This window comes from Gopherus evgoodei, chromosome 5, assembly GCF_007399415.2.
Source record: "Gopherus evgoodei ecotype Sinaloan lineage chromosome 5, rGopEvg1_v1.p, whole genome shotgun sequence".
NCBI classification, from domain to species: Eukaryota; Metazoa; Chordata; order Testudines; family Testudinidae; genus Gopherus; species Gopherus evgoodei.
In genome coordinates this window covers 102,870,212-102,896,444 of record NC_044326.1, presented here as the reverse complement: position 1 = coordinate 102,896,444, position 26,233 = coordinate 102,870,212, and the positions used below count along the sequence as shown (strand labels likewise).

Sequence of the window (26,233 nt, the reverse complement as noted above, 5' to 3'; positions counted from 1 at the left end):
TGGGGACAGACCTTTACTGTTTGTACAGTGCTTACCATACTCTCATGTCTATATAAAAGCAATGAGCTATACTATTTCTCCAGATCCTGGGAGGTCCCAAACAGCTTGGCTTGTTTGCCAGGTAGACCCAAACCCTCAACCCAGTTTTTCTGCCATGTCTGCAGGGCAGAGAACCAGACTGGCAGGTGTTAAATGGTTGTAGAACAAATACAGTAGGGGATCATTAAGCTACAGGACTCAGCTGCCAACCATAGAAAGAAGGAAGAGGGGGATTCTGATTGGAATTGCGTTCATACTTGCATTGTCACTGATACTGCTTCCATCCAGAAGAGGGTTGAAATTTGATTGTGTTTGAATTTTTGTTTGGACTCTGGGTTTTTACTGGGCTATATCATTGTGTAAGAAATATATTTATAACACAATTTGATACTATTTACAGATTTAAACTACATGATGACATGGTAAAGCACAACTGTCTAGACAGGCCCTTAAACATGGTTCTGCCTACCAAATTCCTGTCTGTGTGGCCCAGACCAAACTGTTTTGAAAATAAAAAGTTTTGGCCTTTCAATGCTGGTAACCAAACCCAGACTGGGGAAAAAAAAGTTTAAACTATGTTTTTCACGGATGGTTCAAAGTACTGTTTAAATAAGGTGCAAATGAGTTGTTCTCACTCTAACTTCTACTTTGTAATATTTTGTAGATTTTTTTCTCTCTAAAGTTGTTCATGAAATAAGGCATTATCTCTTAGCACAGTGTTTTCTTGTGAGCTTCTTTAACTGGGGTAGTCCCTTTACTCATACTTATTTCCATCAGAATGTGCCCATTAAGAGGATTCTAGTGTCCTTTTAGAACATAACAAAAGAGATACCTTAGAGAGAGAGGCCTTACCTCAATTTCTTGATAGGAGCTGTTGATCATAGCAATCAGCATGTTGAGCAGAACTACAACCATTGTTACATTGTATATGCCATACAAAACATAGCCAATATTCTCTATGAATTTATGATCATATTTTAGGACAACTGAAGTCACTTCAGATAAACCAAATATTGACCAAAACAAGGTCTTGAAACTTTCTTCAACTCTGTATGAAAGAATCGAGAGGAATGTTACTAATTATATAAATAAATACACAGTTCTTATGACAAATTTAGTAAATAACCTCAAATATCTGTCTGTGATTTAGATTTTAAAGTTTTGAAAGGGATTTTAGTGTAGATGTTTAATCAAAGCAACAAATACAAAAAATCTTTTTTCACAGAATGTTTGATTTCTTTCCATCTTGATTTGACTATACTGGGAGCAGAGGGAACTCAACATCTCACAAACTCAGGCTATGTCTACACAACAGAGATGATAGCAGCACAGCTATGCCAGCTTAGCTCTACCAGCACAGTCCCACCAGCATAGTCCTTAGAGCAGATACAGTCTACACCAACAGAATGAGTTTCTCTGTCAGTGTAAAAATGCCACCTCCCCAGATGACATTAGCTACATCGATGAAAGCACTCTTCGGTCGACATAGCTTCATCTACACCAGGGGTTTCGTTGCCATAACTGTGTTGGTGGGGGTGGTTTTTTTCACATATAGCTATGCCAATATAACATTTCAAGCCTCAGGCCCCTAGCGGGTAATGACTAAAATTTTGTATTTCCTTTTGCTTAAGCACAACTTCATACTTACGTTGTAAAAGCAGAGTTTACTTTAGCTCCAAGGTAGTAGGAGTAGAGTATGAACATCCCAATCATAAATGCAAAAAATACCATAATAAAAAGGACCATAAACTTAAAAATGTCCTTTACAGTCCTTCCAAGGGAAATCTGCAAGGGCCCAAAGCTCTCATTTGCAGGCAGGATATATGCAATCCGAGAGAAGCTAAGCACAACAGCTATTGCATAGAGACCTTCAGATATTATCTGTGGATCAGATGGGAGCCATTTGTCTCTGGCTGGAATACATGAAATAAAGGGGTAAATAATTGAGTTTCTTACTTATCACCATGTTTAGAAAAATATAGCTATAGATTGGGAATTGTCATGTACATATCTGTATCTAATAAAGAAACATTTGTGGAGTCTAGTAGCTGATGTTGTATTACAATTAGTTCTTAAGTTATAAATGAAGAATTTGAAACGTATACTTTTTCAGTGAAAGTTATAATGTAAAGAAACATGAGGATCTCTTCTAATAGTGTGAGTATTTACCTCTCTATTGGTAGTTAAGCATGAAAATTAATATGAGGATATACCCCACCATAGTATGAATTTTTTATATTATTACATATAACATTTATAGATTCTATAATAATTAAAATCACTGCTAATATTTGCATGTTTCTGTACATGATAAAATTTTTTCAAATAAAATTAAAACATAGTAGTATTCTTATATGTACCCTAATCTTTATTTCTCTTTTTTATTATTTAATTTGTTTAGGTATCTATAACAGCTATATAGGACCACTAATCATTATTCAGTCTTTCCTGAGTCTGGACTCTATGTCCTAGTCCATTTTTGTTTAACAACAATAATTATTTTTTATTTATATTGTATCAATGACTAAAGACTACTGCTTTTAATAAGATATAACCACACATACATTCTGTAAAAAAGTTATTTTGTAGGTTAAAATCATATAAAATATCCATAAAAGAGTAATAATGACATCATAAATAAGGACAGTAAAATAAATATTTAATACAAAAACTTTTTTAGAGAAAAATTAACAGTGAATTATGTCAAAATAAATACAATATTAGTTTTTTTTCAGTAACATATGTTAATGTGTCAATATCACCAAAGATTGTGGATTTTTGTTGTTGTTTGTTTTGTTTTTTAATTAAAGCAATAGAAAGGCTAATAATTTATTAACAGTTATATGTAGGATTGAATCAGCAGCAGTGTATGAAAGGGGCAGGGGGGTGGTTTGGTTTGTTTTACGGAAAGTCAGCAGTGATGGCTGAGGGAAAAAATTAGTTTATTGAGTGAAACAGGCTATTTAGGTTTTTGTTACAATTTTCTCACCAAAAAAACAAGAGAGAGGAGTGTCCCCCTTATACGCATTAGCCCAGTTCAAATCCTCACTCTTCCTGATTCAGAGCAAGGACTTGAACCGAAGTCTCCCAGGTGAGGGCCCTAGCTACTGGGCTAAGGTAGCCTTGGAAGGATTAGACAGGGCAGTCCCTAGGGGGCATGCAGGGCCTGGGACAAATTAGCCATCACCAGCTTGGGGGCCCCACTCTGCATTGGCGGCTGGGCTGGATCCAGCCTGCTGCTGCTGGCAGTTGCTGGCACCAACTGCTGGGCTATTGCTAGCCATAGTGCCACGGTGGCTCAGGGCTCCAGCCAGGGTGGGGGACTCGCTACACCGAAACATGGGCAGCTGAGCTAGGCACTGTCTCTGCTAAGACCATGGGCCCAGACCCTGGGCGTGTGGGGAGGCAGCCAGGAGCCCAGAGGTGCTGCAGCACCTTCCACACTTCTAGTTCTCACGCCGATGTCTTCTGGGACTGACCACGCTGGCCAATAGCACCGGCCCACGGAGCGTCTCCAAAGGGCAGAGCCCAGGGCAGTCGCCTCAATTTGCCCTACCCAAGGGACGGCTCTGGGATTAGATTGGTAAACACTGATGTCACCATAGACATGCAAACAGACAAAAAATACTTCCATCGATAATAATCAAAATTAACAAATAGGCAAGTAAGAAAAATGATGCTTGGGAATTTAGCGTCAAAATCCAATAATGTAGACTTGTGAATTAGGCTTATTATAAATGAATAAGTGAATGAGCAGTAAAAACAGGTATGATATGTTGATTTAGAGATATTTATGTTGTATATTTTGACATCCGATGTTGACAATTTGTGTTTTAATGGTTTATAAAGCTTGAACTCTTTGAATTGCAACATCTACTGTCATTAAATATTTGTTTGATCCCGTCATAATTTCATGCAGTGAAAATTTAAATAGATCAAAGTCTAAAAACAAATCTTAAAAATAAACAGCAATATTACCCATCAAAATTATAAAACATAAAAATCTATTTTTGCCAAGCCTAGATTTAGGATATTTTGGGGTGGGTTTCTCAATCTCACCTGTTGAAGCTGTTCCTCCCTTATAAAATGCTTAAGCATTCACTGGACCAGAAAGAGGATGAGAATGATTCTCTAGCCTAGTGGTTAATGCACTCACCTAGAAGACCCAGAGTCTAGTCCCTGCTCCAATGAATATTTAAGTATTTTGTAGAAAGTGAAACAGCTTTGACAGGAGAGACTGAGAGAAACCCATTCTAAAAAATATCCGATGCCCCAACACTCAGCTGGGAGACCTGGTTTCAAATTCCTGCTCTATATCAGGCAGACTGAGGGTTTTAACTTGTGCCTGACATCCCACGCGACTGCTCCAACCAACTGGATATAAGGAGGATGGCACTATATCCTCAGCTGTGTTTTGTGTGGGGCTCAATCCAGAAGGCAGCCTCTAAGCATGCCTACCTGATCAGGCTCCACAGAAGAGATAGGTGAGGGAGTTTTTTGCATGCCCACCAACAGAAATATAGGCACCTACAGGGTTAGGTGGCAGCTGAGCAGAGGGTTTGAGGATCTACATTTTGGACTTAGGCACCTAAAGTGGCAGTAAGGCACTAAATCCCTTGTTGAATCTAGCCCTAGGGTTCAAATTTAGCTCTGGCATAAGCAACTGCATGGACTTCATGGTTATACCCAGTTAAGCCTGAGCTGAATTTGGCCCTATTTCGTTTAGTATTAGTATGTCAATACGTTATTTGTTAAACTGATGGCCACAACAAATACTGTTCAAAAAGCATAAAAAATAAAAACAAATCGGCAGAAACCTTAAGGTAAATATTATGAAATCAAATAGTTGCAAAAGGTTTCTATTTATGCCTAACAATCCTAACACTGTCCCTTTAGATGAGTGCCTACTAGTTTACTACTTGAAAGTAACGTTCAATCTCACCATAAGTAAAATACTCTATTTCTGGTGGAAGTGTGACTACAGAGAGGTCACTCTCCACAATGTAGTTGTCCACATATTGCTGTGCTTTGGTGGCCTGCAGAAATGCTAGGAGCCTGGCTGTGAAAGCAGCAATGAAAATGGACAACATCCCAAAATCCAGAACATTCCACAGCTGCAAAATATATTCCCTGGGTCCTTCTAGCCAGAGCTCTTTGCATTCTGACCACATCATACCTGCAACAAGAAAGCAATAGAGAAAGTTTGATCACAACTGAGAACCATTTAACTTTCCCTCCCATAAAATCAGGATTCACCAGGAAGGCACTGAAGTACACATTTTCAGTATTACAGGGTTGCTACCTAGATCAACTTTCCTGGGGCTGTCTTTAGGGCCAAAGCTCAGTCATCATACATTGGGGCTGCTACATTGTAATATAATGACTTCACAGTGCAAACATCATGACCTCTCAATGTGATGTTTTTGTTGCAGAAGGATATCTTTTAAAAGTGGAAGGATAACCCTACCAGCGCTCCTCTCCCATTTCACTTAATAACATTCATAAAATCTCAAACAGGCTGGCAGATGATCAGGCAATGAAAAAAAGTCTAGTAACAAAAACTGACTCATTAGCCCTTTGACACTGAAAGAAGCTCTGATTTCCTCCAGTGCTAAGTAAGCCCTAATTAGCTAATGCATTAACATCAAGCCATGGAAACCCCTAATCTTCTGGCATATACAACGGCATAGGCTTTATGATCTTGTTTAAAATAATCAGTTTATGTTATTACACTATTGTATCAGTGATATTACACCAATCCTATTACATTCTGAAAGCTATGATATTATTGATATGATATCTATGATATTACACCAAATCTGGGTTTCTGCCATAAATGCCGGGATTTCTGAACATTGTAGTTGTATTACTGTGAGTCATTGAGTTTTCCATTTATTACACAGTGGTGCAATTTTCGTCCTCTGAAGAACACAGCTGGCATTTTACTCTTGCAAATATGTGGAAAATTACGCATTTTACAATATTAAATAAAATTGTTCATTACACTGAACATAAGAAGACATGTTGGTGATGTTTACTTAACTGAGACAGCTCTTACTGAAAGCAGAAGAAACTAGAAACATGCCTTTCCTACCCATAGCACCTTTGTACACCAGGGGCTGCATGAGGGGCAGTGTGGATCTGCTTATGCCAATTGTTGGCTGCTGGAAGTTTTCCTCTGGGAGCCAATGTAGCCCCTGACTACCACTGAAGCTATATACACGGCTGCAGTGGGGGTCAGAATTTGGGCCTCGCTTTTTTCTTTTAGAATGCCTATCTACACAATACAGCTGTCATGGAATTGGAGTGAAGCAGCAATATTCTATACTTACCAAGCACCCACACCATGATCAACATCTCTGTCCAAGTGAACTGGGTAGTTTTCACCCTAAAGATCTGTTTAGGGTAATCAGTAACAGTGACATTCGGGAGGGTTGTGATGCCTTCAAATCTGTCTGAGGCATTGAACACCAGTAGGCCCAAGAAAATAATGAAGGATGCTGCATGTGCCACAAATTTCATAAATGGGCTGCGGAGAATTTTTCCGAGCTGTGAAGGCAAAACAAAACCAGTCCCTCATTTTTAAAAAAGAACAGTCTTGCAATGGTATCATTTCTGACAGTACTCTCAAGAAGGCAACCCATACAGGATGGTGTCCTGTCAGTCACCATTTTTGATGCTCCATAATCACATAGAAGACAATGCAGAGTAATCCTCTCAGGAATTACATCCACACCATATCAGTATTCACTACTGTTCAGAGAGGACCTGATCTAATGCCCATGGAAGTCAATGGAGAGGTGGATCAGGCCCAGGGAGAAGTGGATAACAAAATATCTTCTCTACCAACAGGGAAGATATCCAAAGTTTTCAGGGCATTATTACTTTACCTATGATAATTAGCTGTATCGAGTTCAGCAAATCAGAACATAAAAGTACTATTTATATCATGGCTGAGGAAAAGCAGACTCTTCTCTGGATGATGTATTCAGAGCATAAAATATTCCCCAGATCAAGACTTGGTAAATGCTTTAAAAAAACACTAATTGGAAAAATTTACACAGCAACAAAGTAAGTAAAACAAGTTCAGAAATATTAACACGTTTAAATGAATTCATCTGGATTAAAAGAGCACTCTGTGGGCTAGAGAGTGGTGCTATTAATGTTGCTGCATTTGGGGTGGGTGGAGGTGCATTACAACAGAGGCAGTGGCCAGCAGCAGTCTTCCTGCAGAAGACAGAGGAAGCAGCACACTATAGGGAAGCTGAAGGGAAAGCACTCTGGAGCTGCATTTACTACCTCCTGTACAGAGGGAGCATGTGAGCCCATTTGCACTAGCCCGGTGCCACAAGCCAGTGTGGTAAGGGGCAGGGCCATAGCTCACCTTTTCTGGAGGGATTCTACTGCCAACCTCTTGGGGGAGGAGGTGTTCTTGTACCTCTGTTGGTGCTGTCACTCCCCAGTTTATGCACTCAATGAGTGCCAATGAAAGGGTTCTTGGGGGATGGGCATTCTTTCCCCCTAACCTCTTGTAATGCACCCACAAAAGAGCAATCAAATTCTGGCCAAAGACTTCTGGGTAACTATGGACCAGTGTGTCATTTAGATGTTGGCCTAACGTGGAGACTGTGCAGAGATGCAACTACCCTACACCATTGGGAAATCCAGGAGGGATTGCATCTTAGGAAATACAGTTTCTACCAGTTTCCTCTCCCAGCTTCCTTCCAACCCCTTTTGGAGTGAATAGCACCCTTGGGGATATACGCACAGAGCAGTCTCTGAAGACCCCTGTGCATAAGGACTACTGTTACTCCTGTCCTTTCATGAGATATTGCAAGATTAGTGGTGGTCAGAGCATCTTGCCTCAACCCCTGCACAGTCTCTCAAATTATCTGGCTCCCCAAATATAGCAAGGGAGTAACACTAAGTTAGTTCAAACATATCAGTTGTATTCATCGATTCCAAGGCCAGAAGGGACCATTGTGATCATTTTCTCTAACCCCTTGTATAACTCAGGCCACAAAACCCCCCAAAATAATTCCTAGAGCATAGCTTTTAGAAAAATATCCAATCTTAATTTAAAAATTGCAGTGTTGGAGAATCTATCACGATCCTTGGTAAATTGTTCCATTGGTTAATTGCCCTCACTGTTAAAAATTTACACCTTATTTCCAGCCTGAATTTGTCTTCAACTTCCAGCCATTGGATTGTGTTATACCTTTCTCTAACAGATTAAAGAATCCATTATCAAGTATTTGTTCCTCAGATAGGTACATGTAGACTGTAATCAAGTCCCCTCTCAACCTTCTTTTTCTTAAGACTCCTTGAGTCTTCCACTGTAAGGCGTATTTTCTAATCCTTTAATGATTCTCTTGTGGCTCTTCTCTGAACCCTCTCCAATTTATCAATAACATTCCAGAACTTTGTGCACGCTCATGTTCAGCTGAGTATCCACCACGACCCTCAAATCCTTTTCAGAGTCATTGCTTCCTAGAATAGAGTTCCTGTAAGTATGGCCTATAGTCTTTGTTCCCAAAGGTATATATTTACATTTAACCCCATTAAAATGCATGTGTCCTTACACCTAGCTTACCAAGTGATACAAATCGCTCTATATCAGTGACCTATCTTCATTATTTACCATTCCCCCAATTATTGTGTCATCTGCAAACTTGATCAGTGATGATTTTCTGTTTTCTTTCAGGTCATTGATAAAAATATTGAATAGCATATGGCCAAGAACGGTATTAATTATGACATACGACAAAATATTATGTAAGATTTTAAAACTTCATCTGAAGGTCTGCACTAACAGCAATATCCTTTCACAAGAAAGCCAGTGAATTTAGTGAGTGAGGAGTCTAAAGTAGTTTCCCTATCTCAAAGTTTTCCTGGACCTGAAGTCAGGGGTTAGATTCAGTGAGCTGAGCAGTAAAGTATGCACTAATTTGACATTCACTAGTTATACAAAGGACTTCAATAGCCCCTGTTCGTACCTGACCTTTATAAAGCATTTTTAGATTACAATATTAAGCAGTTGATCTGTACGTCCAATTCTTTGGTTTCACATAAGCATTCAAAAAGGGCCAAGTGTTTCTGGCAATGGGAATTAAAGCTCATGGAGAAATGCCATTTTTTCCATATCAGACATTAAAAAAAACCTAATCATGAGTTTACATGACATCAGTCTACCATGCAGCTATAAGGGGTACCTTTACAACAGCTCATCAAGGGAAGTGACATTTCAGAAGATAATCTGAGTAACAATGATGCTATTTCATAAATAAACAAATGACCAAAGAAAGAAAACATCAGTTTCCTTTTAAAAATGTATGGGGTGTGCAGAATCTTATCACCTCTTAAAGGTGAACTGCAAAGCAAAATATAAACTCAAATGGAACACAGATTTCTGTTCTGGATACCCCTTCTGAACAGGCTTGTGGGGAAGGGCCAGGAAGACATTCCACAAAGAAGTAAGTTCTAAGTAAACTTTAAAAAAGTCTTCTCTCTGAAATCCTCTTTTGTTCTTCCCAGTTTACTGAAGATATATCAGAATACATCATTTGGTTGACATCACACATATCATGGAATGAATGGATTTCAGTGAGACTGCTGGTATTTGTATTATGACATCATCTGTGAACCTAGAAACACCAGGATGATTTCACCGAGGGAAAATATAAATGTGAAATTATTTGTAAAAAATGTTGTTCTCTTCTGAATGCCCCCCCCCCCCCAGTGTGGTTAGAAAACTGTGCTTCATTTAAGTTTTGCTTTGCAATTCACCTTTATAAGCAATCTGACCTAACAGTTTAGCAACAACAAATATTTCATTTAGAACTCAATCCTGTACCATTGAATTCAATGGTAGTTTTGCTATAGAATTATATGAAAGGAGAATCAGATCCCTAAGATGCCAACTGAGAGGAACTGATATAGAGCTTTTTGGACCACTGTAGGAAGTGGTCATTAGCAAAAAGTACATAGTACTTGTACAAGTTCAAGTATATAGCTGGTATCATGGAGAGAATCTAACCCAAAATATTCAAACAAACATAAATATCATGTAAAAGCAGCAAAGAATCCTGTGGCACCTTATAGACTAACAGACGTTTTGGAGCATGAGCTTTCGTGGGTGAATACCCACTTCCTCAGATGCATGGGTATTCACCCACGAAAGCTCATGCTCCAAAACGTCTGTTAGTCTATAAGGTGCCACAGGATTCTTTGCTGCTTTTACAGATCCAGACTAACACGGCTACTCTCTGATACATAAATATCATAGAGTTCTGAGAGAGCTTATTACATATCTTAGTGCTCAAACACAATTTACTTGCACATAGAATAACATTTCCTCCTTATACTTGATCAATCTTATTCCCTCTTTAAAATAAGAGAATTTGGTTCAAAGCTGAGATTTCTAAAAAATCTGAATAATCAATTAAAATTCAGGTGATACAAACTAGGAGTGCAAGATTACATTGCAGATGACAGTAACTGAAAAGGAACATCTGGACCAGTACAAGGTGTTTAATGTGTAATTTATAAAAAATCTGTACCCTGCTACATGGTGCAATCCAGTAACCAATGGCAAGAAGTGGAAGGCCCAATGCAACAACCAGCACAACGAGACACTTGATAGCTATGGTCTGTTCCCGTAATCCTGACAGATTTTCATACCAGATAGTCAAAAGCTGTTGCTGACAGTTTGGATGGGCCACAAACTGTAGATAAAAAGAAAGAAAATCAAGGTTCAATACAATTTATAATAAGAATTATATAAACATTACATGCAGAATCAACAAATAAATAAATAAATAACAAGTATTAATTTAGCTCTTTAAAAGCCTGTTCTTTTTGTCCTTTTCTAACATTTTGGTTAATTTATAAATAAACAAAAAAGAGAAGAAATAGAAACTGAAATGATAAATGAGCCAAATTCTGCATTTGGATGCACACGTGGGGAGCGCTCATTACATTTAACAAAAGCCTCACATCTGAGACCAAGTTTGGCTCTACAGATTATGGGCTAGCTCCTTTGGGAGCTGAGTGCTCTCATGAGCCCCAGCAGACCAAAATTGTTCCAATCTGTATGAAGTGTTTCTATGGATCCCAGAACTTTCAGATCTGAAACTAACTCACCTGTAACCCTACCCCCTGTCACTCCCACACACAAAGAATCTTAATTTCTTTTTGAAAACCTAATTACTTTTTGAAAGCATTAAGCACCTCTTTCACTAACTATCCCATTTTAAGTTTAAAATGGACTAAAACAAGAAATATAAACAGCAAGATTATAATATAAGGTTTGGAACATTCCTATTGAGCAGTAGAAGCTATATTGTAATGTGTATTGTAGTGGCACTGTGTAGTTATATTAGTCTCAACAACGCATGGTACCACTACTCATCTGACTTCTTGACAATATGGAAAGCAATCACAGAACATCTCTAACAAAACATCCCAATGGAATGGAATTCTGTGGAAAACAAACAAAAATTGCCACGATGTAATACAAGGAAATTCCATTTTGGGAATCTAGTGAAAAGCTACTCTCATGGTCTATAATGCTGCCAGAACTCTCAGTTTACTGTGTTACACACTTTGTTATAAATTATTCTAAACATTTAAAATAGATATCACAATCTATTATCATGTTTCCTGTGTTCTTACAGAAATTAATGACCTCAACAATATCTTAGCTGAAAGATACTATTAAATGGCATAGTTTGATGGTCTTCCAAAAATGATTCTTTCTCTTGTATTATTTTAAAAATCAAAAGGTTCTTGAACATAGAGATTGTTACCACTATGCAGTTTTATGCTATCATTACATTTATTTATTAATTTATTAGTTTTACTGAGCTGTTAACATCATAACACCATCTTACCAACACCTCAAATGAGACCTGAGAGGTGTATGTTTTAACTAAAAATACTAAAATCTGTTATTCTTAGTTATAGTAGATCATTTGATTTTGAACAAATCTCTCATATGGGAGGTTTATTTTATTTTTGATAACTAGTGCACATTATTTTTATTTGTTCATTTAGATTGCAGTAGCGCTCAAAACCCTCAATCAGAATTGGGACACCATAGTGTTACATGTTGGACAAACACATAAGGAGACACGATCCCTGCCATAAAAGATCTCAGGTCAACATTTTTAAACTTGAGTGCTTAAAGTTATGCACCTAAATCCATATTTAAGCATTTAAATAAGAGTGGCCTGATTTTCAGAGGTGCTGAGTATACACCGCTCTCATTAACTCTAAATCTTTAAAATCAGGCCACTTATTTAGATACCTGAATAATGAATTTACATGCCTAACTTCCAGAGACTCAAATGTGTACATTTGGGGTGGGATTTGCAAATCCTTCTGTGCTGGCCTAACTCCCACTGAGGTGAATAGTAAAACTCCCATGCCATTTCTAAGTACTTTTGAAAATTCCACTTTTACGCTTTAGAATCTAAAAAGGCAAAAACTAGACAAAAGGTGAGGCAAAGATTTATAGCATACAAGCGAAGTGATCAGTGTCCTAACAACAGACAGAAACAGACAGACAGAGAAATGCTATCAAGTTGAGTATAGGAACTTGCTTCTCCCAGTTAGCTATTAATTATCACTGTTATTAATAAATACAACATCAGCACTGGGTTGCTTGTCAGATGCTATCATTCATGCGAGGTTTACAGTCTTGTAGTTTCCACAGCCTTTTTTTCTGGCTGTCAGAAAGTTTAATGGAAATAATACATGAAAGCTTTAGATGCAAAACTGAGACTTCCTATGGGATCTATGTCCTGTTAATGTACAGGGATCTTTCTTCTTTCAGTTCCATTATATTTATCTGCAACAAGTAGGTGCATGCACACATTACTTTCATTATCATCAGTAAGAGATTCACATATACATAGAGAAGGGTATATTTACCAAAATGTAATTCTATATTGACAAGCTGTGACTAACTCTGCATTGAATACGGTACTTAAAATAAACACTGTCATAAGAAATAGAAAATGTAGTGTAAAAGAAAGACACTTGCATTTATTTTGATAACTTTTAAGCTTTAGTCTATTAAAATCAGTTTTGTTTTGATTTTGTTTAAAAATGAGTTTGTTTAGCACTGTTTTCTAAACCTTGACTTTGCATTTCTATATTATTGTGAAGATGTACACAGCAAGACCACCATGTAGTGAGAGAGTTGTGTGACGTTGTGCACAAGACTAAGCAGGGAAAGCACAAAATAAGAGCATCCTCATTGTTCTGTAACTGATTCCTTTTCTAGTTCTGGGCAAGTCTGACTTTTAACCTCAGTTTCTCCATTTGTAAAATGAAGATAATAAATAGCATTTATCTGAGACAGACTGTCTCACACCTTGTTGTGAAGATTCAATTAATGTTTGCCAGACACTTTAAAGATGAGAAGTACTATACAAGAGCAAAGTATACTTACTTTGTAATATTTATAAAGTAGTTAAATTGGCCAATATCTGTGTAAGAAAGTGAGAATATTTTTAAATATTTTTATGAATCCTCTGTTTGCCTAAGTTTTCCCCATATTTTACAATGCTACTTAGTTGGGAAAAAAGGATTACGTTTGATCTCATGGCAGACTAAGAGACATAGGTGTGTTACCTCCCTGTCTATGTGCAATGAATAGAGTCATTAAGAAACTGGCCAAAACGATCCCAGATCAATAAGGGGTCTAAAGAGACAATACAAGCTCCAATAACTCCTGGATTGACACTCTCAAGAGGGAAGCTGAGCAGAGATCCCAACTTGAAAACAAAGGACTGGGATGTGTGAGATAGGAGGGGATAAGTGTGGGCACTGGAAGAAACTTGAGCTCTCACACATGGGGACTAATTAAAGAGGAGTCAGAGAGACAGAGTCTGAAAATGGAGTTCACTACAGATTGGCTGGTGAATTATGGCTTGTCCAGAATGGACTATGCTTTAACCTTCATTTCTCTGTGCTAACCTAAGGACTTCCTGTGCTGTGTTCCACTTAATTAATAAATCCTAATCTGTTTTGAACATGCTGTTTGGATGCCATTACAATACGGGCTGGGGTGCACTAGTACCTGAAGAGTGTACAAGTCTCTCTCAGGAGTCTCTCTCAGTTGAACTCACTGGGTAGAGCTCAGCGTGTGAAGCAGGATTGCTGGAGCCCAATAGCTCTCCCTAGGAGGTGATGAGGCTGTATGGCCTACCCTGAAAGAAGAGTAAGACCCCTAGGGAGTCAGGCACACTAAAGGGGTTCCTCCAAAAGACTGTGCAAAACCTGGGGCATAGCACAGATCCTGCTTATCTGTGAGAACTTGCCACTAAATTAGGAAGTTATAGGAATCTTCTATTTTTAAAAATTGTTCTGATAACACCATACAGTACTCCTGTAGGAATGCTAGCAAATTCTCTATGTAGCTCAGACATTGTTTCAGACTGCATTTTATGGTTTGAACTGAGTTCCTCAGACTAAATAAATATAATGTAAGCCCTGTACATCCACTTTACTGTTCTTCGTTCTCTGTTGACATCATAAGGTACCATTCATTGTTGCTTGCCAACTCTCTTGCAAGCTAACTTCCACTTAATGTCAAATATCATTTTTAAATGCTTATAGTAAAATAGGGCAGGCTTCTTAACAAAAATTAAATCAAGATGCAGGTAATGAAGACAAGGAAATCTCTAATCTCTTAGGGAGAAAAATGTTAATTTGATGCAGTGGCTTTAAACAGGGAAGTGATCTTCACCTTTTAATCCACTTTGCTAGAAAGAAAATTCTCTAAATATGCTGACTCATGTGCCAACTAAATCACATATTAAAGCATTTTCTGTTTACAATGGAATGGCAGATCAAAAGCTAAAAGTCATTAAGAGCTAATGGATATCTGATCTCTTAACTAACTATCACCATTTAGAAAAGTGAGGGTCATCCTGAATTAATTAGCAACCTGGCCCATTTTGAAAAAAAAAACCACACAAATATTATTTTATTTGCAATTTAGCTTGTTTTGAGTTCTAGTTTTCTTGTGCTCTTTCCTTTTGCAAGAATAAGCCCCACCCTTTGCACAGATAGATCCACTGTTCACCAGCAGGGGCACCCAGCAGGAAGCAGCAGGTTCACCTTGAGCAGCAGAGAAAGACTGAAGTCAACAGGTTACTTCTACTTCCAAAACTGTATTTAAGCCAGCCCTAAAAAAATCTCGGAGGAAGGGGAAGCAATACCTGCCTCACCCCAAATATCTGGGGGACTGGGAAGAAACAGCCCCTCTACTCCAATAGTTATTAGGCTAGGAAGGTACAGGGGTCCTGGTCCTAGAGAGTGAAGTCCCCCAGTGCAAGCACACTTCTAATACACATCCACAGACCTGTCTAGCCACCCAGTAGGCTTGTTGCTAATGGTTTAGCAGCATTTTGATTTGACATTAAGAGGAAAATTGCCCATGTTATCTATTTCTTCACTGACACGAGAGAGGACCAAGTGGGGAAGAGAGTATTGTCAACAGTTATGCAAGTTCCCTTTAGGAAGCAGATCAAAGAGCTGTCAAGAGGAGATTAGAGGTGAATTTAACCATTGATAACTGCATTATCTCCTCTTTATTCTATTTTATGTAGGTTTTTAAACCATGTTCATCACCATAGTATCTGACCACTTTCCAGAAGTGCATTAAGCAACATGACTACACATCTGTCATTTGTTTTTGTTTTCTCATCCTCTCCCCGGGGAAGTGTGTACACTGGAGTGTTTTGTTCATGTAGGATTTTAGAGAATTTTGGTTTTGTTATAAATATACATGTTGCTACATATTTGTGTTAGAGAAGGCAAGATCAAAAAAAACGTGCCCAGCACTTGAAGTGGAAGGTGATAAGATTTGTGATGGTCCTTAGATCTTGGGGGAGTTAATTCTACAGTCTCAGGGGGGCCTCCAAATAAATCTCTGGCTCCCACACAGACAACGCTTATTGGAGAAGGCTTCGTTGTGCCAGAGGACCACAGTCTTTGACCACAGTCTTCATCCTGGTGCTTTAGGTGGTCTTTTAAACATCCTGGGCCCAGATCATAGAGCACCTTGAAGATAAGGATCCCTCGCCAAATTTTGTCGCTTCTCCTATAACAGTTCTGAAACCCACTGGATCCACTACCAAAATTTTAATTCATGCTTTGGTCATTTCTAACCTCACCACTGTAATCTCTTCTTTGGCTTCCATCTTCTCAGCTTTCCTCCTACAATCTCTTCAGGATGCTACAGCTCAAACTCTCTTCCAACCATATCACCCCTTCCACTGGTGCCTTCTGCATTTCTATCATCTCACATTCTCACACCCGCATCCCGCCTCATCTTTCATTACATTTATCTATTTTAGGGCCCAATCCAACTCCCACAGAACTCTGAATAGGAACAGAGGACAGCTCTGATAAGCCAATTTTACATAGCTGTTTTCGACTTTAACATCTTGTAGAACAGGTACAGTGTGTGCACCAGATACATACACTCCATGCCACCCTGTTAATGTGCTCCTCAACTGGATGTGAGGAGACTGAATGGACATTGAGACTGAGCAATCTTCTTTCTCTCTCTCTCTCTCTCTGCTGAGAATGCTAAGAAAAATACCACAGTGGAGGTGATTTCTTGCATTGAAGATGCTTGTCTACTGGGACTTGATTACAAAGATGGCTCATTTAACAAAGCATTGAAAGAAAAGCAGATGGTAAAGAACTTTCAGGGTATGTCTTCACTATCGGCCGGATCGGTGGGCAGCAATCAATTTAGCAGGGATTGATTTATCGCATCTAGTCTAGACGTGATAAATTGATCCCCAAATGCTCTCCCATCGACTTCTGTACTCCAGCTTGGCGAGAGGCACAGGCAGAGCTGACGGGGGAGCAGCAGCAGTCGACTCACCGTAGTGAAGACACTGCGGCAAGTAGATGTAAGTACATCAACTTCAGCTACGTTATTCATGCAGCTGAAGTTGCATAACTTAGAACGATCCCCCACCCCCCAGTGTAAACCAGGGCTCAGTCTATACCAATCCCTTCTAGGCTTTTAGACCATGTTCATATTGGCTAGCTTTGAACCACTGATCTAGAGAAAGGTTCCTGTTCCCATCATTAAACATGTATCAAAAATTGTGAAGTTTGCCAAGAATTGTATTGGTTTTTCCCAATTTGGAAGTATGACAGGTTGTGCAAACACCAGCCCGGAAAGAAAGGAATTAAGCAGCTGCTCTGGCCCCAGGTGCACAAGCCATCCTATCTGCAAAGCACACACAGCTTGGAGGAGGAGATCAAAAGGGGAACAGGCCAGCTTAGTAGAGGAGCAGACAGTGGAGGGAACTGACCTACACTTGAGCAATTGGGAAGGAGCAGTGAGAAAGGTCCTGTTGCTCGAGGCTCTGGTCACAGAGACTATACCAGAGCCATAAGGGAGAGATTTGCAACACTAAGAAGATCTGAGACTTTACCTTTGATGTCAGTTATTTATTGTTTATTACTTTATCTGTTAGGAAAGAAGGGACTGGTAAGAAAGTGATCCAGGGAGGCAGCAGTATAGCTCTTTTGGGCACAGGACTTAAAAAGGGCAGGCCCTGGTTCCCCTACAACCAGGAGGCCAGAAGGCATAAACCCTACGCCTAATGGGGGAGAACCTCGGCAAGGGAAGATCCTAAAGGCCTATCACCTAACCAACAAGGCTACCCCATTAGGACTCTTTATATAACTGTAAAAGAGGTGGACAAACAGGTGTGACCTAGGCAGAGGGTTGGCATACAAGAAGAGCAGACCACCACAGGGCTGGAGTGGCTGTCATCAGGGGCGATGCCAGAGAAGAAGTAGCCTTGCCACACCTGTGCCAAACCAGAAGAGGACACTCGTGGTGAACAGCTTCCTTCACTTGAATATTTTACACTTTTACAAAACTATATGATGGTTACTCATGTATTTCACCCTGTTGGAAAAGCATATAACCATAGCTAGTGGAAAAGTGGGTAAATAAAGTGAAAAATGGGAATTTTGAAAAGTTGGGAATTCTCATATTTTTGTGGGGATTTAAAAAAAAATTAAATGGGAAACCATAACATTGTGAAAATAGCAGTATTTTTGTTATGGTAATTTTATCCTGCCTCTGCACACAACCATCAGCATAAGTCATCCAATAAATAAAATACAGCTGTCACTATATTTCTTCTGTATGTGCTGCTGGACATCATATTAACTGTCATCTGTGTTGGCCTACTGGCATCTTGGAGAAAGAACAAGATAACTATACATGGAAAAATTTCTTTACATAATAATGAATTGATAAAACCAGGTGGGTGAGATAATTTCTCATGGGACCAACTTCTATTGGTGAGAGAGACAAGCTTTTGAGCCACAGAAAGCTCTTGTAAGAGCTCAAAAGCGTCTTTCTCACCAGCAGAAGTGGGTCGAATAAGAGATTATCTCACCCACCTTGTCTCTCTAATATCCTGGGACTGACACAGCTACAACTACACTGCATACAATGAACTGATAAACATTTAACTGATCGGTTGCATTCTACAGAGTTGTATTTCTGGCTGTAAAGAATATTCATTTCACAGAATAAAGTATTTTTATGGCAAAAAAAATCTTTGCCATTTGTTTCCACAGATATACTGTGCTTTGAGTATTTACAAAAACATATGAATAAACTAATTGATTAACTGACAATAAAACTGAAGTGCATATTTCCACTATTGAACTCACTCTGATTTATTTAAACAGAAGACACTATAAGTCAGACAGAAATTTTTTCTACAAGGCTGCTTGATTAAAAGCAACACATTTGCAGATAAGCTATTTGGTGCTAATATGATGCTTTCAAAAATATGATAAAGAAACAGAGTAACAATTGAAATGTGTTCTCTTTCAGAGCAGTGAAATGAAGGCTCTCCTTAAAAAGAAAAATATGTGTAAATAGTTATACTAGTGGATAGATGCAAGACTTTCCAAGCAGGTTATGATATAATTTATTTAATCAATTCCAGTACTGAAAGTAGCAAGTAAATAAAATAAATAAATAAAAAAAGCACTAACAAAATAGCCCTTTTATGATAACATGAAAGAAATCCTGTTGTGGCTACAGCCTTCACTTTTGATTAAAATGCTATCACAGGGATTGGCAAGAAGACTCACGCACATAACTACATTAATGAAGTGAAATGCTGGCCCCATTGAAATCTTCACTGCCATTGACTTGGATGAGACCAGGATTTCACCCACTGTAATTTGTGTAAATATATCATTTTTCTGGCACATGCTATTTCTGTCATTAAAAATGCAGGGCCAAATTCTCAGTGGAATACGCTGACATAGTTCCACTGGAGGGTTTTTGTGTGTATTAGTTTACACCTGCCGTGAATCTGGCCCACATATTTTGTCTTAAGACAATTTACTGTCAGTCTATTAATACATGCTGAATATGATACAATGCAGTCACATACAAAATTGTTTAAAAGTGCTGGTTACACAGTTACCTTTTTTACTTCATACTTAATGGCTAATTTGACACGACTCAGTGAAGCTCTGTGCCTCTGTGTTTCAACTGGCTCAGCATCCAAATCCCCATTTAGAATGGCTTCTACCTCTTCAGAGTCTCGGCAGAGATCAAGGACACCAACCACGAAGTCCTTGCATTGCATAGACAGCTTGCGATAGTCATTCTGAAAAGGAAGTTAAAAAATAATAGCCCTTCACTCACAATATGGGTATGCTTAGCAGTTGACAATAAGGAAATATGGACAAATTAATGAAAGCTTAATTGTGTCATATTTATATTGCACTTTACATCCTGTGACTCTCTAAGTACTTTACAAATTTATATTACACTATATTATATATTACAATCACTTCACTCTCTACTAAAAGGAAACAGATCACCTCTGAGGTGGCAACTGTTTAACACTGCACTACAATACTACACAAAGGTTTAGGACAAGTGAAGAAGAATCCTGAATCAAAATGGAAGTGCTAAGGAAATTTCATTGGTAAAATGGAATTACCCAAATTGGAGACCAGAACCCTGGACTTTTTAACCTTACTGCTGCAAAAAATGTCAATGTATCTTTAAGCACCAGATAGAATCTACAGAGATCGCCATTTGAGCTACAAAATCTAATTTCTGTTCCTCCATCATTGCTAACGGTGCTGATAATCCTTGTTCTTATGTTTCATTTTTTTCTCTATTCCTCTCTCCCACCCATCAGTTCCAATAAATTCCAAATTGCCATAATTTGTGTCTTCTCCAGCACTCCTTAGATACCTTTCCCTTCCTTTCCTCTCCCCTCTCTCCTATGTACCTTCCTTAATATGTCTGATACGAACCAGTCCCTTCACAAAACTATCTACCTTCTTAATCCCCTGCTCTTTCCTCTCATTTGTTCATTTTCCACCACTGTTTCTCCCTCCACTACCATTACTGTCAATAATTGCTGTCTTTATTACCTTCCGCAAGTCTCTAAAATGTGTCACTATCTGCCCCCCTTCTTAAAAAGCCTTCCCTTGCTTAAGAGATTCTTTTTAAAGTCCCCTGTCCTGGGAATTAACACTGTGTTATCTGAACTAGTTTTAAACGTAGTTTAACACAATTTAAACATGGTTTGCCTGGACAGTGTTGTTAAGAACAGTGCTCTAACCCGTTTACGTCAGCTGCCCATTGCCTCCATCCTCACAGCATAGATGGTGCCCCACAGTGTCCTAACTTCTCTTTTTCTAAAAAGCACTTGAAAAAGTAGTGTTTTCTCATCTCTCCAGTTTTGCACTACATCCTTGCCCATTTTCAGTCTGGGTTTAGTGCTGGTGATAGCATGGGAATCTCTCAATTGTATATAGTTAAATACTTCTCTCTTTCTGCTGTCTCTGGGACTCTCTTCATTCTCTGTGACCTCACTGCTTCCTTAGACATTGTGGGCTACTCTATTCTCCTGGACTACACCCATTGTTATGCAGGTGTGTCGAGATCCCAACTTTATACCTGTCAAACTATTATTTCTAGAGTGCTGCAGTGACAGCTTTTCTGTGTAAGCCCCTGTTCTATGCAGTACATAGCACATTGCTGACTCTTCTACCCTTTTCAATTTACCTCCTCCCACTGAGTCATCTTATTTCTACCGTTAACTGTAGCTGCTACTTTCACACTGGTGACACTCAGTTGTTCATATCTGTCAACACCTTTAACAATTTCCATCTGCCCACCCTCTTTGCTTATCTTCACAGGAAATTTGTGGCTGCATCTCAATATTGTTACTCCAACCTCTGTACATAATTTTAGTGTAATGCCTAACCTTGAACCTTCCTTCTGCAAACTTTTATGTCTGCATATCTGCCTATCATCAACTCTGTCACATTAGCCATGTATGCCTATATCTCAGTTCCACTTCTGTTGAAATCTTCATTCATGCTTTCATCTCCTCACCTTGATTTCTCTAACACCTTCCTCAGTGGCTTTGCCAAGACCCAGCACTTGATTCCCTCATACACATGTGCAGTTGGCCATCTTCCCACAGGTACAAAGAAATATGATCCCATCTGTTACATAAACAATTCTACTAGTCATCATTCATTTCAGGACCCAATTCAAGATTGTACTCCCTTTTATTTTAAAATCCCCCAATCATTTGCTCCAGCTAGTTTTTCCTATAGGCCATAAAAGGACCAATGTGAATCCTTTGTCTCTTCATAAATAATTTATTTGCTACTTAAAGACAGTTGCTACCATTTTCACTACAACTAAATAGGCATTTATATAAATGGTGGAAAGGAAAGCACATTAATCACCATTTACAGAATCATTTGGAGTTAAAACAACATGCATAAGAAAGGAAATTAAAACTTAATATTTTGTTAATAATATAAGGAGTAGCAACCTGCATGGAATTTGGAGGGAGGAGCACAGGTTGCAAGAGAAAAGAGTTTGGAGGAGGCACCAAGAAGCCAGTCACTGTGCATATAGCTTCAGTTAGGGTTGTCAGGTGTCTGGTTTTCGACCAGAATGCCTGGTCGAAAAGGGACACTAGTGGCTCCGGTCAGCACCGCTGACTGGGCTGTTAAAAGTCCAGTCGGTGGGGCTAAGGCAGGCTCCTGGCGGTTCCTGGTAGCAGCAGCATGTCCCTCCTCTGGCTCCTAGGCAGAGGGGCAGCCAAGGGGTCTGCGCGCAGCCCCCACCCCAAGCACCAGCTCCGCATCTCCCATTGGCCAGGAACCACAGCCAATGGGAGCTGCAGGGGTGGCACCTGTGGACGGGGCAGCGTGCTGAGTCACTGGGCTGTGCCTCCATAGAGAAGCCAGAGTGGAGACATGCCATTGCTTCTGGAAGCCACCTGAGGTAATCACCACCTGGAGCCTGCACCCCTGACCCAATCCCGTGCCCCAACCATGATCCCATGTCCGCCCTCTGAAATCCCTCAATCCCATCCCAGAGCATCCTCCTACACTCCAAACCCTCACATCCAGTCCCACCTCAGATCCTGCACTCCCATCTGGAGCCCTCACACCCCAGCACCTGAACCCCCTGCCCTAGCCTTGATCCCCTTCCCACCCTTCAAACCCCTCAGTCCCAGCCCAGAGCACCCTCCAGCACCCCAGACCTCTCATCCCCACCCATACCCCAGAGCCTGCAACCCCAGCCAGAGCACTCACACCCCACCTGCACCCAAACCCCGCCCCAGTCCAGAGCACCCTCCTGCACCGCAAACCCCTCATCCCCAGCCCCACCCCAGAGCCTGCACCCTTAGCCGGAGCCTGCACCCTCAGCCAAGCCCTCCCCCCCCCAACCAGCATGGAGCCCCCTCCCACACCCTGAACCCCTCATTTCTAGGCCCTCGTGGAACCCCTCCCCAGCCCAGAGCCCGTACTCTCTCCCACACCCCAACCCACTGCCTCAGCCTGGAGCCCCTTCCTGCACCTTGAACTCCTCATTTCTGGCCCCACCCCAGAGCCTGCACCCCCAGCCGGAGACCTCACCCCTCCCGCAGGCAAACCCCGAGCCAGCCTGGTAAAAATGAAAAGTGAATGAGGGTGGGGAGAGCAAGTGACAGAGGGAGGGAGGGAGGGAGGGAGTGAGCAGGGGCGGGGTCTCAGAGAAGAGATGGGGCTTCGGAAGAGGGGCAGGGCAAGGGTGCCAGTTTTGTGCAAGTAGAAAGTTGGCAACCCTAGCTTCAAAGCTAGCTTCAGTTGCAGCATTGCTATACATAGCTCTCTTAATAAACAGGCATTTTAGAAACATGGAGTCCTCTCATGTTATTACCCAGCACGCCATACAGGAAACATAAGGCCACAAATTATGGCTCAGATCCTGCAACTGATAGTGTGTGGGAGAATGCACCTACGTAAAACCTCATTGCCAGCCGTAATAGCATTATATTGATGGGAAAGGAATCACAGCCATCCTAAGTTATGTTTTCTGGCACTTAAATTTTTTTAGAAAAATCAGTCTTTGCTCTGACATTAATTAGGCCTATTCTCTGTTCAATGCTGATTTTTTAAAAGTTTAGTAAAATTTAGTTTGGCTTTTTTTGAGTTATCCAAATGACATTTTTTATGCAGCAAGATCCAAATTTTGTCCTTGCATGAATACAATTTAATTTAGTTCTGAGAAAACTGACCAGGCTTTTTCTTGCACTTTAAAATGCCTTTATTGATATGTACATAGATCTGAGTGATGAATGTCGGATTTACTCAATGAAGAAATTGGCTGAGAAGTAAAGGAGTTCTAATCTGAAAATAATAATAGTGTACCATGCAAGCAGCTCACACTTCCTTTACCATCTAAGCATTCACTTGCTTTTCTTTTTTCTTAAAAGAATATGGACATTTAATGGAAAAGGCTGTTAGTGAAAAGCTATTTTTGAAAAAGAAAAGAAAAAAGCTAGGAAATTAAAATTCAGTTTCACTCCGCTGAAGCCATCACTTAGCCACATTATACATATACATATTTAGGCATCAATTTAACAATTTATGCAATAATACAAACACGGCCGGCTTTAGGCCAATTCCACCAAGTTGGGCCTCACGCCGAAGAGGGCCCTGCGCCCAGTGAGAATCTCTTCCCTGGCTAGAGGCGCCTTTTTAATTTTTACTCACCTTGCAGCACTCTGGGTCTTCGGCAGCACTTCGGCGGTGGGTCCTTTGCTTGTTCTCGTTCTTGGGCGGCACTTCAGCGGTGGGTCCTTCAGTGCTGCCGAAGATCTGGAGTGAGTGACGGACCCGTCGCCAAAGTGCCCCGGAAGACTCAGAGCACAGCCCGGTGAGTACAAGCCCAACATGTTTTTTTTACTTTTTTTTTTTTTGTCTTCCCTGCCGGGGCCCCTTCGAAACTGTTTGAATTAGGCCCCGCACTTCCTAAAGCCGGCCCTGAATACAAAATACTGTGGGCCTGATCTTCGTTTAAACTAAGGCTATATCACAGTGGTTATAAATTACATTTATATTCACTCTGAGGTCCCTTTACATTGCCAGAGTGGTGCAAAGTGGCCTTAAGGTAAGTGAGAATTAGGCCCTACCTATACAAAAGAGGGATGGAGTGTGATTGCTGCGAGCACTAAAGTTTCCTGACTTTTGCACATTTAGTTTTTCAACCATTACATTGATTACTGCTTCCTGGGTCTGATCCAGTATGTGTACACCCAAAACTCCTACAGAAATATGCACAGGGAATGAAGAACTGGGACCAAAATCTAATGTGGATTTCCTCCACTAAACGTTTTAAGAATTTGTAAGCAAGTTCTTAAATAATAAAAGTATTTATGCAAATAAAAATGTATATATCTACTGCATATTATATATGTTATGATCCATATTTTCAAAATGGCCAGAGCACAGGGGCACATACAATTGAATAATTAATTCATTCACACAACTGGTGCAAGTGCACATGCAAACTTGGAAAGTATAAAAATGGCCATTTAGACCATGTGCATAAATACCTAATTTGTGTGTGAGTTATAAGAACTTCATGCAAAAATCAAACACAAATTTGTATACATTAATGCATATTGACTCGAGCTCTTAAAATCTGGTCCTAAATGTAGAAGTTTGAATGCTCTTTATTAGTTCATATAAGGAAGACTACGTAAATTGACTTGGAAAAGAGACAATATCTACCCTTAAATGGATATCCATATCTTCCATCAGTTTCAACGGGAGCTTCAGGCACAACCAGGAATTTGTCCTGTATAAAGTGGGACTAGAGAGCTCTTTGATCCTTGACCTGAAGGACCAAATTCAGCCCTGGTGAAAGCAGTGCAATTCTTGCTAAAGATTAATGAGGGCATTTAGCCCAATGCCATTATACGTAAACCACAATATAGCAGTGCCATTTTTAGCAACCTCATCCCTTTGTAGGTTCATATTTAACTTTTATCACTCATTATACCAAAGGGCTGTCAGCTGATCTGACTGCTAGAAAGCCTTCCATTGTCCCATGGTGAAAATTTAAAAATGTAAAACAACCGATTATAATCTATTTAATCTGAGAAATATAAAACATCTTGTCATAAACAGATGGTTAAGGGTTAATGTCTCTTTTACCTGTAAAGGGTTAAGAAGCTCAGTGAACCTGGCTGACACCTGACCAGAGGACCAATAGGGGGACAAGATACTTTCAAATCTTGGTGGAGGGAAGTCTTTGTTTGTCCTTTTTTTTTGGTTCGTTGTTCGCTCTCGGGACAGAGAGGAACGGGACATTATCCCAGGTTCTCCAAATCTTTCTGAATCAGTCTCTCATGTTTCAAAATAGTAAGTAATAGCCAGGCAAGGTGGATTAGTCTTATGTTTGTTTTCTTAACTTGTAAATGTGTCTTTTTGCTGGAAGGATTTTTACCTCTGTTTGCTGTAACTTTGAATCTCAGGCTAGGGGTGGGGGGTCCCTCTAGTCTGTATGAATCTAAGTACCCTGTAAAGCATTTTCCATCCTAATTTTACAGAGATAAATTTTACCTTTTCTTTCTTTAATTAAAAGCTTTCTTTTTAAAAACCTGATTGATTTTTTCTTGTTTTAGAATCCAAGGGATTGAGTCTAAATCACCAAGGATTGGTGGGGAGAAAAGGTGGGGGATGGTTAAATTCTCCTTGTTTTAAGATCCAAGGGGTTTGGGTCTTGGGTTCCCCAGGGAAGGTTTTGGGGGAACAGAAGTGTGCCAGACACAGACTTCTGGCTGGTGGCAGCATACCA

At 39.8% G+C, this 26,233-nt stretch overlaps 1 protein-coding gene across 1 annotated transcript in view; it reads right to left on the bottom strand.

The window, feature by feature from the left end:
* TRPC3 (transient receptor potential cation channel subfamily C member 3) overlaps positions 1-26,233 on the bottom strand; it is a 53,270-nt gene that overhangs the window by 13,141 nt on the left and 13,896 nt on the right. The window contains exons 3-8 of the mRNA XM_030564260.1: positions 19,542-19,727; positions 10,599-10,763; positions 6,372-6,588; positions 4,982-5,215; positions 1,688-1,952; positions 892-1,087 (exon numbers count right to left, since the gene is read on the bottom strand). Coding sequence (XP_030420120.1) covers positions 892-1,087; positions 1,688-1,952; positions 4,982-5,215; positions 6,372-6,588; positions 10,599-10,763; positions 19,542-19,727 — 1,263 coding nt within the window. The remainder of the gene's footprint in view (positions 1-891; positions 1,088-1,687; positions 1,953-4,981; positions 5,216-6,371; positions 6,589-10,598; positions 10,764-19,541; positions 19,728-26,233) is intronic.